The sequence below is a fragment of the Carassius carassius genome, chromosome 16, assembly GCF_963082965.1.
Source record: "Carassius carassius chromosome 16, fCarCar2.1, whole genome shotgun sequence".
NCBI lineage: Eukaryota > Metazoa > Chordata > Actinopteri > Cypriniformes > Cyprinidae > Carassius > Carassius carassius.
Genome location: NC_081770.1, coordinates 15354668 through 15369611, shown reverse-complemented (window position 1 = coordinate 15369611; position 14944 = coordinate 15354668). Strand labels below are relative to the sequence as shown.

Sequence of the window (14944 nt, the reverse complement as noted above, 5' to 3'; positions counted from 1 at the left end):
CATGATATAGTTGAGAATGCTACGACTTCTTCAAATGATAGAAACTTTAATGTAAGATATGTGGAAATGTGTAAAAACATACTGGGCTTATTTAAAAGGACTTTCCATAATGTGTGGGCTATCTGAAATTAGGGCATTGTCTTCCATCAGCCTCTCCCTTGCTCTCCCTCTGCAGCGAGACTATGTGTGTGCGCACTAATGACTCTGCCAGTCGGCGAGTGCTCTGCTCGCTGCTGCTGGTAAGAACTCTAATCTTCCCCATCAGGAAAGAATGGGTTGGATTTCACTTAAGCTGGAAGGGCTGCCACCACGCACATAGCTAGTGGGGGCCTAGTGGTTTGCATGTGTAAAGAGAGAAACGGAGTGGAAGATGGACGCGTGTAGGAAAGGGTGTGTGATTATGTTTTGGTATGCCCAGCACACACACCGGTCTCCAGGGCTCACCTGCAGGTTAACAGTTGCCTGCAGCATTATGTGCTAGCAAGGCCACGACATGCATGCACTCACACAAACACTCAGCAGCTGAGCTTCCGCACGACTGGGCAAAGCAGCCACCTACGGCACTTTGTGTTAACCCTTTCAGCCATTGACTGAACCACACACTCAAGTGTGTATGCTCTTGTACAAACACCCAAGTTCTCTCATGCTAACTGAGCAGAACTGGTGCCATTAAAGCCTGTTTGACAGATTCACAGCAGGGGCTCAGAAACTGCTAGAAAGAGAGAGCAGGAGAGGGAGTGTGGGTTGCGGAGATCTGTAATTAGCAAGGCGTTCAATATGGAAGTAAGATACGGGTGCCCGTTCAAAGCCGGAACTAAGGTCACTGAGCTATTTTTAAAGAGAAGATGTAAATCTCAGGATGTCTGGGAACTTTATCTAATTCAATGACAGCTACTGGTACATGAAGAGTTGACCAGGGAACAAAAAATATATGAGTTGTTTTTACATTATAGCACTCTTACTTGACCTTATGTGATCTGAATGCTTCTCAAACTGAAAGTGTGACAATGACATGTGACATGCTCTAAAACTGCACAATCATCCCAACCGACATACATGAATTGCAGAACTCACCTGCAAAGCTCGCTGTTCCCGGCTTAGTTTACTGGAGTCTGCATACAGCTCAGTGGTGACGCACTTGAAGCGGTCTCCAACATAGCCTGAGGAGTTGGCTATTCTCTTGGCCAAGCTGGATTTCTTGCTTTTAGACAAGCCATGTCCTTCCTCATCATCCTCATGGGACTCTGCATCTTCTGGTACATCCTTGCCCAGGTCCACATATTGTCGATTAGCATGGTGCCGATCAACCTTGAAATCACCACCATCAGCTCGAGCCCTTTCACCGGAGGTTCTGGCACAGCGTAGTGTCTGCTCTTCCAACATGTCAGGTAGTGGGCTATGCTCAGAGGAGCTTTCCTCACTCTGGCTCTGCACAGGAGAGTCAGACTGTTTCTGTGGCCGAAGCGGACTGCATACCTCTGCCCGCCGCTCTGAATCAGTTGGCCAGGATACGGCAGGCTGGCCGGAGCGCAAAATCTGCATGAGCTCTGGCTCTTTCTCCTCAGAATTACTGCCACTCTCATTCCCCATCCCTGTCCCACTGCCGACTGGCTTAGCTGGCTCTTTGCATTTGGCATCGACGGCACTATGTTTGTCTGGCTCTGGACTGCCATCTGTGTCATCTTGGACCAGGTCGATACAGACAATCTCCTCTTTATTCACTGTGTGATGCTTGCTCTGAGACCTTGAGCCAAAAACTTCTTGCCTCTCTGACCCCCATTCAGATTTGTAGCTTGGGTCTGTGTCAGTGATGCTTTGGCACTTGTACAGAGCCTCATTGTGATGCCAAGGCTTGTCCAGGGGTCTGTGCCTCAGTTCCAGACGCTCAGTGACTTTGTGGTCCAGGGGCAGGTGGGGAGACATTAGTGGATGGACCATCTCTTGTGAGTCATGGTAGGTCAGATATTCTCCATGACTGGGTGGGATTCCATATGGGATGCTGGGTTTAGGTGGTAAACGTGCTGAATACAGACTGTTAGTGCTAAGCAGAACAGGATGCGGGTACACTGGCCCTTTTCCTGACAACTGCAAGTGGGAAAGGGAAAGACTCTCGGGTACTGGGTATGAGAGATATCTGTTAGAATATGCTAAGCTGGGAGGAAGATAAGTTTCACCCTGAGGCATGTAGAGATGGCTTGGAGCATGCCCATTCTCCAAATGTGATTGCTGAGGCTTAAAGCCAATTTCAGGGGTTTCAGGTTTTTTGAGTGTCTTTGAGGGCTTTGTAGCTGTTGGGGTCTTTTCTGGTGGGGTGGGAACCGACTTTGGCCATTCTCCGTTAATCTTGGGAGAAGGTGAGACAGATGATGGCCGAGATGCTGTAGTCAAGACAGTAGGGGCAGAACTTGGGATTGAGCCATTGTTTTGGTTGTCAATTCTGGGACACGAGGAACTTCTTGACTGTGGCACCACATGTTCAAGATTCTTATTCTTGATGTTGCTGGAGCCTTTGTTTTGACTTGCCTCAGAGCTGATTGTCTGGGTAGGACTTGGCACCACCCAGGAAGATGTTAAAGTGCTAATTATCTCAGGCCTTTCTGGAGTTTTAGAAGGAGTGCTTAATGTAGAGGATGATGGAGAAAGAGTTTCTTTTAAAAGTTCCCTGTTTTGGGAAAGTCCATAACGGGCAGTAGGGGAATAGCCAAGCTTGGCTAAGGCCTCTAATTTTGGGGGGTATCCATTGGTAGGTCCTTCAAAGTCCATGATTTTGGCAGACAGGTCTAAAGGCTTGTCTGCTGGGTCTTTGGTAATAGGCCCCTGTTGAGGTGGTTTCTCAGAAGAGGTCTTAACAGGTGAGCTGCTGCTCTTTCTTTCATTCCCCATACCTCTGTTGGACTCCATGGTTGCCTCTTTGGCTTTAGACTTCTGGCTAGTAGGCCGAATTGGAGAGCGAAGCTCTTTGGACATGCTGCTAATGTAGACAGGGTGAGCAACCGATGGTGAAGATGAAGAGGATGAGGAAGGACTTCTGTACAGAGGCTTTTGAGATGGGGGAGGGGGTGGTGCTGCAGGCGGCTGAGAGGGACGTTGTGTATGGCGGGGCGGCTGCATTACAAGTGAAGTACATGAGTCTACTGTGACTATGGAACTGGAGCTGCTGCTCACACCAACACTGATACTGTTGCTAACATTGCTGCTAGTGCTGCTTGTGTTTTTGCTGGATGGGGTCCGGATGGACTTGCTGTTGTTGGCACTGTTTCCAGTGCTGCTGTGCTGCCTATCACTGGGTGACTGGTGGTGGGGCTGGGTCTGCTGATGTATGGTCTGCTGACCAAATGCTGAGGGCTCATGGTGAATCCTTGGACCAATACTCTGTATCGTTTTGTCCTGGTGGTGCATCATAGGTGACAATGCAGAAGGGGCAACAGTCGCAGTGGGGATCCTGAGAGGAGGAGCAAGGGGTGAAGATATAGGTGCAGGGGGATAGGGGGGCATGTAAAACAAGCGCTCCATACCAGCTGCACTGCCTCCTGCACATAAAGACTGGTAGGCTAGATGCTGGGGAAGGTAAGGTGGCGGTTGTGACAGGATTGATGCTTTATACATGTTCAAAGTAGTGTATTTACTGGAGTCTAAGAAGGAGTACATTCCAACTTCATGGTAGGGATTCATCCAGGGAACCCGCAGATAGCTGCTACCACCATTGAGACTCAATTCTGGGGGCTTATCTGCTGGTATGACCCGTCTGTCCAACCCTAAAGCATCTGCACCAGTCCCAGGCAAAATCAGTGGCTTTTGAATCCCAGGAGGGGAACTTTTATAAAGTCCAACGTAACTGTTTGCGTTTTTTCTGCTGTCGAGAGACACATCTGGTTTGTAGAGCAAGTCGGGGATCCTGTCACCAACATAGCCCTTTTCGGTTGGCAGGGTCCGAATTCCTGGTGGATAAATCATCCCGCCATGAACATGGAGGCTCTCCCGCATCAGGCTGGCCCGATCGATGCCAAGTGCACTGAGAGGGTTCATTCTGCAGGTTGTACTCGCATCCACCTTGGACAAAAGAGCAGAGAGTGGTAAGTGTGGGGGGAGAGGGAGTGAAGAATAAGACCACAAACAAAGAGCAATAAGATTCAGACGATGAATAGACAAGTGAACAAAAGGCCAATACAGATTAACAGCAGGTTCAATCCATCCAATCTTTATCGCCCTTCACTAAATGAGAGGGCATATTTATCACTGAAATAAGAGACTGCATGTGATAAGGACCACAAAAATGAATCACAGCACATGACAGACACCACAAGTGGTCATTTTATATAAACATCAGACTTTCTTATTAAAAGGTCAGAGAGAAAAGCATCTCCAAGCATCTCTTTCTAATCGCAAACTGATTCATACAAAGCAATCTGATGATATTCCCACAACCTTAAAAAAGCTAATAGGAAACTGCAAGGACATCACAACACATTGCACTAGTCAAGGTCAGAACAGGCGAATGCAGAAAATGTTTTTAAATGTCAGCTGCAGCGAGGTTATAGTGTGGGAAACGCAGCAGCCTTGATGTATGCTTTCTGGACAGTCCGGAAGACAGCACAGATTGGTCTTCCCATCATACCTGAGAGCGACCTCCGAGTCAAATTATGCCAGTCCTGGCTTGTGCATTCTGAGAGAATGCATCTGTCAACAATGAAAAATGCTAATGCAAGAAAACAGGCTATTACACACTTTGCTAGCATGACAGGTTGATATATTTCAATGTGAGAGGGGATAGTTTGAAGTTTGTCTCTCTATCAAAAAATGAAATGACACAAAGCTGTTCTCACACGACTAACTAAAAGAGAATATCTGTTGTTTACATGCATGAGTATGTATTAAATGAAATGCTTACCATGCTTTGAATGAGGACTATTTATCTGTTAGTTCTCAACAGATTCCCTGGTTTTCACCATCCCATAAGGATAATTTTCTGTTGGAGAAAAACAAAAAGCAAAGATATTATACATCATGCAGCTCTTTAGACAGAATATTTACCACATTCTGTTATTTATTCGAATACCGTTTTCATTTCAGGGTAAACACAATGAACCACAGTGAAGATGAACCTTGATCACTGAGTGGAGAAATTGGCATGCTACCACTAACATCAGCAGAAATAGGGAAAATGAGAAACACATCCACATGCCTTCCTCACCACCAATGGTCACCGGGCCACCTGCCTTGTTATCTCAGAGCAAGTGCTCTGATAAGGAATTCCTCTGCGTTCTGTACTCACAGAAACCAATGTTGGGGGGGGGGGGGGTCTATCATTACAGCGGAGAAATCAGCAATCAAAAGCCGCCTCCCCCCCCCCAAAATACTGCCGCCCAGCCCCACAGCTTGGCAAGACATTACAGCGGAGCTTTGTTGAGTAGGCGAGCAGCACCTCTGTTATTGATGGCTCTACAGACTCCACATTTCAATAACGCAGACCCAGAGCTTATCTAGAGACATGGCCACAGTCGCTGCTATTGAATGAGTGAGACAGTTTGCCCTCTGTCATCAATCAAACCAACCTACACACATACACACACAGAGATGTGCATGCATCACTCCCATAGCAACCTGTCCTGCACAACAGCTTTAATGCATAAGCAGAATGTATTAATACAAGTACAATCTATCCGTAAAAGCGGTTGCATTTATGCAAAACAGTAAAAGATGCATTGCTATTAAGGCCAAGCACATGCACGTGAGGAGCCCTCTTGCATTTACAGCGAAGTTGAATTATTGTCCTATAACTACACCAGCATTAAGCCGCCATTAAACTTAATAAACGTAAATTCTGCCCCTGTTCCCGGAGCGTGTGCCTCCCTTCCCCCATGCATGCTCCTCTGCTCGCAAAGCCTAATCCGACCCTGCCGTGGGGAGCGCAGCAGAAACCCACTCGCCTTGGCTATTCAGTCACGTTCTCTGCGCTCTCATTTTCCGTCCCCTCTGTGACCCGCTCTTTCATTGCGCCAGCGGGGGCGAGGACATTATGCATTTGAGGGGCGCTTTGGTAAGAGGGGTACTCACCCCCCACGGAGGAAAGAAACCTCCGCTCTCAAAGACATCAATCACAAGCCAAGCTCGCCGGGCGCTTTGTCTGCCATTTAATGCAGGTGAGCCAGCACTGAATCGAGCTGCATGGACTGTTTTAACTTCGTTTCTAATCACCTTGGCTTTCAAACTAAACAAAAGACTATACAAAAGTTAAACTTTGCTACGTATTTTACGTTCTTAGCCCCGCCATTATTATTTAATGCATGGGGCAGAAACGGAATTGGTTTGTCGTTCATGCTGCTCAAGAAAATAATGCTGCAATTTTGCAGCGCGCAATGCTCGGCTCACTTTAAAGCACATAGACCGTGCAGGTAAAGCGCAAAATTATAAAGCAAATAAAAAGTACCAACAAATAAACATACACATGCAAATTATTATATATAGCCTATATAAAAACTAAACGAATTTATTCATAACAAAAGAAAAAAACGTTTACATATACGCATATTATTAACAAATAAATATATTTTTATCTTTAAATGTGCCATTTTACATGCAAGAATAAACATTTTTTTTTACCAGTAATTATTTTCAATACCTACTCATCAAGACTTTTGCGTGACAGTGTGGCAAGGATAAGCCAAAGGCAGTACCAGGCGTGAAAGCGGTTGCATCAGCTCGGTACTGTTGATAGAAGAACACGAGATGATGTTATAAAGTGTGCGGCGCATGAAAGAGAGTGTTAAATGTTTAGCTCCTGAGGTGTGAGTCTTTGCAGTAAGGCCTGGAGTGCAGAGAAAAGATGGCCGCTGAGATCTCCACCTAGGAGCCCCAGAGGCCCGCCATCAGCTCTCCAACTGTGGCAGATCGCCAAGTCTATCGTCGACACTCTCTAAAGTGGCAGTAAAATGTTTTATAATATCCGTAAGCAGGAGATAAAGACAAAGCCGAATGAAGGGGGAAATACAAGGACAAAAGCGTTTCAACACAAGTGAAATGTAGGCCTATACCCTACTTAAATGCATCGCATGCCTCCGTAACTTTTGAAAAGGCATGTATACAGCCCTTAAATAAAGATGATATTTTCATTAAACCGCCTAGCTCATTTCAAAGAGAACTTTGCAGTGAAAGGTATGAGCTTATCTTTATTACCTTAAACGGAAAGAGTCCAATGTCTAACTGAAAATGAACCTGTCATAGGCCTCAAGGTGCCCCGGGTAAAATGTCCGTCCACGTTACTGACACTCGTACATATATTATCCTACATTATCACATATTAGCCAAGGCCAAACTCAGACGTGGTATGTGAACCATTTGACACTTTCCACGGTAATTATTTTAAATAAAGCAGAATATTTATTATTTTCCATTTTAAATGACTCTAAAATGCATTTCTGCAGCAATTTACTTTTAGAAAACAAACATATAATTTTAGGGGGAAAACACTGAGTAAATACTTCCACCGCAACGTCATTTTATGCAGCATCTGAAATGACTTTTGCGTTTAGCATTCTGTGATTGAAATGACATGTTGAACATCTCGTTCCAAATTTCATACACTGCATATTATGTATCTTAGAACGATAACATTGCACACATTTAAATAATATTTCCATGCTTGACACACCTAACTAAAAATGACTAATTTTCATACAGAAGGTTAAATATTGATATAGTGACTGTTCGGGTTAGCCTAATTTCATGTCACTTTCAGTTTAAAAAAAAATCTAGGTCTGGAAGAAATATTAATTGAATATTATTTACATACAAAATTATTGATTTATAAGTTGCAAAATAAACTATGAAGGGATGGTAAATCGTTTCTATGACACTATTTACCTGATTTTCATATATATATATATATATATATATATATATATATATATATATTAATCTATAGTTTGTCCCACAACAAAAAAAAGTGTTCTCTGTATCTTTTAGTCAAAGGGTCAGTCAACATGCACGTTTCACATCCCATTATAACGAGACAAAACATTTTTCAATGCGCACATGCATTGGCTGGCCCATATATTAAAAAAATGACAAAAAACAACATTCCGCGGGAAGGGCTCGGATATTTAAGACGCAACCTGTACAAAAGTGATTATTTGCCTGCAGACATTCAGCTGCGAGAAGCGATACGAATTGCTGCGAGCCCCACGCGCTGGCAGCGCACACATATTCCGCGTGCGGCCCCCGCAGCCATTCATTCCTCTCTCTCTCTCTCTCTCGCTCACCTCCGCGTCTGCCGAGTGTGCGCTCTGCGCTGCTCTGAAATGGAGGGTTGCGTGCGTGTAGGCTACTCTAGAGACTAGCGCTGGCTCTAGCCAGCCCTCTCTCTCTCTTTGTCTGTCTTTTCTCTTCTTGCTTGCGAATACAAATCGATAAGAATTGGGTGCTCTGAGACTTGGGACCAGAGAACTTATATTCTGAACTAGATCCTTTTTTAAACCGGAGTGACATTCGATTCAGTCAAAGGTTCTTGAACTTGCATCCCTCCACCGATGTAGATCGAACCCTGAGCCTTTTATTGCGTTAATATTCCTCCGTGCCGGAACTTCTCTGCTGAATTGACAGTGCGAAACGTTATAGTACGACTTTCCATAACCTGTTCTCAGTGAGTCATATGCACTTGTGATTCAGTTGGACTGAATGAATCTGATTCAGTTACAGTTAGTCATGTTTCAACTTCCATTGGAAGGCTCGTGAAATGACAAGACGTGAAAACTGCATTTTTTTCTCACCAAGCATTTAAAAAGTCCTAAAAGAACCTTTCATGAAGAGTTAAGGATGCAAAACAGGCACAATTCTTACGATTCCCGTACCCTATTAAATTCCAAAGACCCTATAAGGTCGTTTTTAGCTCGTGCACAAGATAATGAGTAGATTATGTACCTCGTCCCAACTTTACTCATCAATAAATATATCTTGTCATCAGCCTTGTTAGGTAACACATTTTGTTATGATAATAAAAGAGACCACATGTGAATTCAGATTAATATTTAAACGTCTAATATGGATAGCTCAATGTGTGGATGAAGCAACAAAGGATTTCATATATCTTTTATTGCTTCTAAAGCATGACCTCTTCAGGGTGTGTGGTTTGTTTTTAATTGAGAGCGGTGTCTGTGTATGATGACTTTGCAGCTCATTGCGTGCTGTTAATCGTTTAACTAATATACCATTCTCCACCATAATAAGGAGAGACACGACTAATAGCTGTTTAATAAAGGAGGTAACCTAGATGGTTTGCTATGAGAAAAAAAATCCTTTGTGGAAGTTGCGCTTCTCCTTTTCGGTTCCAAGTTGAACCTAAAGTGACTGGCATTTTCAAAGCACGTCTTTATAATCCATTATCTCTAAAACAGTGTATTTGTTTCAAAAATCCCAGCTTTTAACGTGTGAGAAAAAAAAGAAAGAAAAGAAAACAATGTATCCATGGGTAGGCGTCGCTCCGGGAGCGCGCAGCGATCCGTGCACGCCGGGGCTCCTGCTGCAGCACAAAAGCTCAGTGAAGCGAAGAGAAGAGCTCTCCCGTTTCAGCGCGCGCCGTCCCGCGGGACCGCTCGGACCGAGAAGAGACTTCAATCAAACCGTGACGTCTCCAGCGGGAGCCAAACTCCGAAATCCGATCCGCGCCGCATCTCTTCACCCTCACACGAACTAAAACGCTGGCGAATAGAGCCAAACGGACTGCCAAGACAAAAGCAAACTCTGGCAATACGATTTAGTAAAGAAATCAACTCTGTGGGGATGTCTGCTCGCGGGTGCTTAGGTGTTAAACACTAAATATTTAACATTTAGCCCAAATGTTTTGCTAATTGTTTTTTTTTTTTTTTAAGAGATGATGAATTGATTTGTTTTGACATATGTGCAGAGGGTCTATACATGGATTGCTCCAGATTCATTTCAGAAACACAAACTAAAGTTCTAACCAATAGCAAAAGTCGTTATAAATACACACACACACACACACACACACATATATATATATATACATATACATATACATATACATATACATATACATATATACATATACATATATACATATACATATATACATATACATATATATACATATACATATATATACATATACATATATATACATATACATATATATACATATACATATATATATATATATATACATATATACATATATATATATATATAATATTATAAAGCGAGGCCAGAGCACAATTCAATCACACATTTAAACAAAAACTAAAATATGAATTCTTCATAAAGCGTTAAGTCGTCATATATTTTGTTAAACACAAAATAACCAGTGGGCTGGTCTCTAGGATGTCTCCGTAACCTCTAATGCAGCCAAACTCATTTTGATTTCCGCCAGATTCAAGGCCAACATCAATCACTTAAAATAATCTGTGAGCTGTGGCACCGGTTTAACTCAGGCCATGACTTGCCGGTCTGAATTCCACCCGCGGGTAGGTTATATGTATAGAGCATTACAACACGGGGCAGACATGTCACACTTTCTCTCTTGCAGATCTGACTGTGCCATCGGAATATAGGCTGGTCTGTCTCCAGCAGACAGGCTCGGCGGGTGAGGAGACCGTGCAGGCGTGAGCTCACACTGAGCTGACGGGCTATAAATAAACAAACCCGGGGAGCTGGGGGTCTCAGCGGGGCGAGTCGGGGGAGTGAGTGGACGACATTCACGGTGGAAGACAACAGGTATACACGCCAGTTCGTGTACAAACACTGCAATCTTGAAATGCATTAATAAAAAAAAAAAAAAAAAAAAGATACCAAAAACTAGGCTAAATGAATGCATGCATAGAAATATAGTGCGGGTTAAAATAAAAAGTATTAAGTCTAAAAAGTTTGTATCATTTAAGAGAATACAAAACTGAACCACTTTATGGAAGCTTCGATTAGGTTGTATTGAACAGATTGGAACAAATAATAAGCAGATTGTCGTCTTTTATATAACACTACATCTGTCATTAGTTCCACTCTATAAAGTTTGCAATGTTTGATTTACAAAGTAAAAAGTCTTATTCAGTTTAATGCTTTAGTTTGTGTGTGTGTGTGTGTGTGTGTGTGTGTGTGTGTGTGTGTGTGTGTAGGCCTACACACACACGCGAATTAACGTTCCAATTACAAGCAAACATGGTTTTGTGTTTTCATATCTTTCGCATTTAAGGGCAACAAATAACTTCTCACTCTGTCTAGTTCTTCAGAAGAATAGGCCTACACGAAATAACCCAAAAATTAAAGCCTACATTGATCTAAAGAACTTATAAATATAATATCAAGCACTCTTTAAATCTACAAAGATCCAATGGGCCAAGTCAAAAACTTCTACAGCCAAATGGGTCTTATTGGGAATCAATTACAAGAGCTGTTGTGGAATAGCTCGAGAACACGTTAAGAGTGCAGCGATGCGCGTCAGATTGAAATGCGCTTTTTAAATTGACAGTGTGATTGAGTCAGGCTAAAACACTGGATGCCAAAAAAATCTGCAGTAGCCGTTTAGGCAAGACTATGAAAATACGGATGGATCCAGGGCTTTTCTTTCCACCAGGATTCATACGGATACGCTCTGGCATGTTTGATTAATAGCGTCCACAGCGCTTTAATTATGTAGAATAGCACGTCGCGAGCATTTAGAAAGGAGACTCCTGTGAAAAATTAACCCACGGGGTTGACTACAAAAAGCAGGCCAGTAACTAGGGGCCTAATTTTGCCTCAGCATAACCAACAACAACGTATCTTCACTTTAGCGAAACTATTTTATTTCTGAATGTCGAAACTCTTTACAAATTTGAATCACTGGTGATTTAAATAACACTCATCAAGTCAACCTAGATAAACCTGGGATTATGGGTCTTCTTCAAGGCACAGTGATAATGGTTCATTGATCAGCCCTTGTGGGAATTGAACCTGCAAACTTTCGGATACCATCACAGCTCGGATTCAATCCTGAGGTTTTTTCTCCAAAGCAAGCATCAGGGTGCGACATCCCAGCATTGTCTGTTATGAGAAAATCGCACGATAGTCTGCGTGACATAGCGAGAGAAATATGTGAAGTGGAGAAAACTAGCGTCAATACGGATGTTTAATGTCCAAACGGCCGCGCCTGTCAAAGACAAAGAGGTTTCCCTAACTTCAAAGCTCTGTGGTGGATTATACACAAAACTGTCAGTGTCTTCACTTTGTAGGAACCGGCCAGGACATTTCCTCCCGTCCCGGACACGAGCCGACAGTGAATAACTTTGAGCGCAAGAAGGTCGCGAAGTGTCTCGTCTACATTCGTGATAATTCTCAAAAAGAGGATTTACAGAAACACGAAAGCACTAATACTGAAAACTATCTGGCGTCAATGTCTAGCCCATGCTCCACAAGAAACATTTCATTCGTTTTAGATGAATTCATCAGCTACTTCTGTCCATAATGTTTCCTTTCAGTCCTCTGATAAAGCTCATTGAAAAAAGAAATGGAGGTGACCTCCAAACGTGCCTACTTGTTTGGAGGTCACATCCAATTCTTGTATTCTAGGAGCTTTGTAAAAGACCGAAAAGGAGCATTTACTGCAATTTTCATATGGTTAGCAACCGTCATATAAAAGGGCGAGGCTCGCGAAATCAATAGCGTGCGCGGTGTATCCCGATCGGAAAAAAAGTCCACGCGCCACCGCAAGCGCGCGCTGCCGCCTCATTACTCAACACGAAAAGAAAAAAAAATGAACACACGTGAATTTCACAGAAACCAACAGTTCCACAAATCTACGATTTGATTTCGCTATGAATAGGCTGTGATGCACAGTAAAAAGGTCAGCTACTAAAAAGGAAAGTCCCGTAACATGGGAAACGGTTCTTTGGCTCGTGTAGACGGTCCTCGAACTGACAGGAAAACTAGATCAAATAGATTTATAAAACGAAAAGCAATGTCTGATGTTCATATACAAGCACAAACAACCAGCAAGAAATGTCAACAACATCTCCGCGAGCGCGACACCAGTCAGCCCGGACACAAAATGTTGAAAACTTATCAGCAAACGCAAGTTTTACACCGAAATGTCAAAACAGGTGTTTATATGCCAGGGTTCGTGGTTTAAAACAGTTTTGGGTATCAAAAACAAACCCTCTTTAGCTTTGCCAAAGGTCCGCACGAAACTGATCGGACGCATTTGCCTAGACTGGACAATGTAACGGAACAAACACACGCAGATAAGACACGAGAAACACCGATAATAAAGCTTCAAACCTTCTTACCTGAATGTAGTGATGCGTGTTGTTCATCGAGTCGCACTGAAAGTATGGGGATTCCTCTTTAAAAATGTACGTTTTCACTTTTTGAGTTTTTAAGATATGCAAAGATTCCCGTTAAAACAAAGAGGACGAGATGCCGCTGTTGAAAGCCGCATTACACTGTAGCCTATATAACTCGGGTCAGTCTACTAAGCCTAGTTTTCTCTTTTTCAAAAGAAGTCCTTCAGAAGTTCAAAGGATCTCCGGACTTGCCGAATACGAATATCCATCCACTCCTGAAAAAGCTGTGCACGCGAACAGGAGCTCCATGTACATCCATGCAGACGCAGTCGAACGTAATTCCTTTGATTCGCAAGAGGAGGACGGACGGCTTCGCCACGAATCGCGTGAATGCACAGGTGGCGAAAGATCCCCGGGGCTCTGGCTAAACTGAACTCAGTCTGCTAGGCTATATGACGCCTCGCAGCGCCATGTTGGGCTCAGGCGAGACAACGAGCGATCGAGAGCCACGCCGCGAGAACGGCGGCAGTGTGTTTGCTCGTGTGTGCACGGGCCGGTCCTCACACGCACATTCACGGACCACTGGCCAACAAACCCGCAACAAGAACTCCCCTCTCTCTCTCTCTTTAATCTCACGGACCGATCGCGGGAAATTTTCCGTTTCTTTGTCCCGGTTCCGATACGCGATATCGCTGGCGCGCTGAGTGCTTTGCGCGACTGCTGCTTGTGTGTGCGTGTCTTTCCGCGAGCGCGTGCAGCGGGGAATGAAAGCTGAGCGCAAGACGCCTGTCTCTCCTTCTCTCTCTCTCTCTCTCGCTCTCTCTCTCTCACTTACCCAGAAGGCCAGTCGGGGGAACAACCGCAATTACCATAAACCCAGTAGGCTGCGCTCCCTCTGTACGACTCGACGCGCCCGTGTAGAGTACAGCGAGAGGGGGGTGCTTCACACAGCGTACGGGCTCCGTAAACAAAATTAATCGGCAGTGCCGCTGAGAGGCTTCTGGAAAACCACAAAACGGAATTTTTGGCTTATATTAGAAAGAGAGAAGGGAGGTGGTGGGTGGATTTATAGGGTGTTTTAAACAGTATAGATGGCTTACATTGATATAAATGTGACTTTTTTTAAGCAGAACACATTTGTATTTTACATTTTTGAAACAAAGATTGATCAATCATTACAATTCTATCCAACAGAACGCTTTAAACCCTCGTTCAGTTTTTTTGAGCACATTAAGACATAGGCCTACCCAAAATAACAGCATGTATAATTGTGGTTATACGAAATAAAGATAATTAATTAGTTGTTGGAATGTGATCAGAAATGCACTTAGGCCTACATAAAAAAAAAGTGACAGACTTCGCTGGAGCCAAATATGAAGCAGAAGCCAAAGTTTTATTTCAAATGATCTTGTCATGTAAAATGACACATTAATGGTGCTAATGTCATGGATAAACTTAAAATGTTTAAAGAACAATTTTAGAATAAAACGTTCTTATAGTGCAACATTGTTTAAAGATGCTGACATTCTCAGGATGTTTTAAGTGCTAAAAACATTTTTGCAAACCTGGGGACACTCGAACTATTCATCAACTACCTACTGACATGATTAGCTTAATAATCAAAATTCCTAGCAAGTTCCCAGAACCTAAATTTGAATGTTTGAAATACATTCCATTTT

The 14944-nt window shown here is 43.3% G+C and overlaps 1 protein-coding gene across 2 annotated transcripts in view; it reads right to left on the bottom strand.

Annotated features, from left to right (window-relative positions):
* The window catches only part of LOC132159675 (BCL-6 corepressor-like), a 46417-nt gene extending 32346 nt beyond the window's left edge, over positions 1 to 14071 (bottom strand). Inside the window, exons 1-3 of one of the 2 annotated variants that reach the window (XM_059569252.1) lie at positions 13269 to 14071; positions 4889 to 4966; positions 1075 to 4050 (exon numbers count right to left, since the gene is read on the bottom strand). In XM_059569252.1, coding sequence (XP_059425235.1) covers positions 1075 to 4050; positions 4889 to 4891 — 2979 coding nt within the window. In that variant the 5' untranslated portion in view covers positions 4892 to 4966; positions 13269 to 14071. The remainder of the gene's footprint in view (positions 1 to 1074; positions 4051 to 4888; positions 4967 to 13268) is intronic. The other variant, XM_059569251.1, reaches the window with a different exon arrangement.
* Positions 14072 to 14944: the final 873 nt, after the last annotated feature.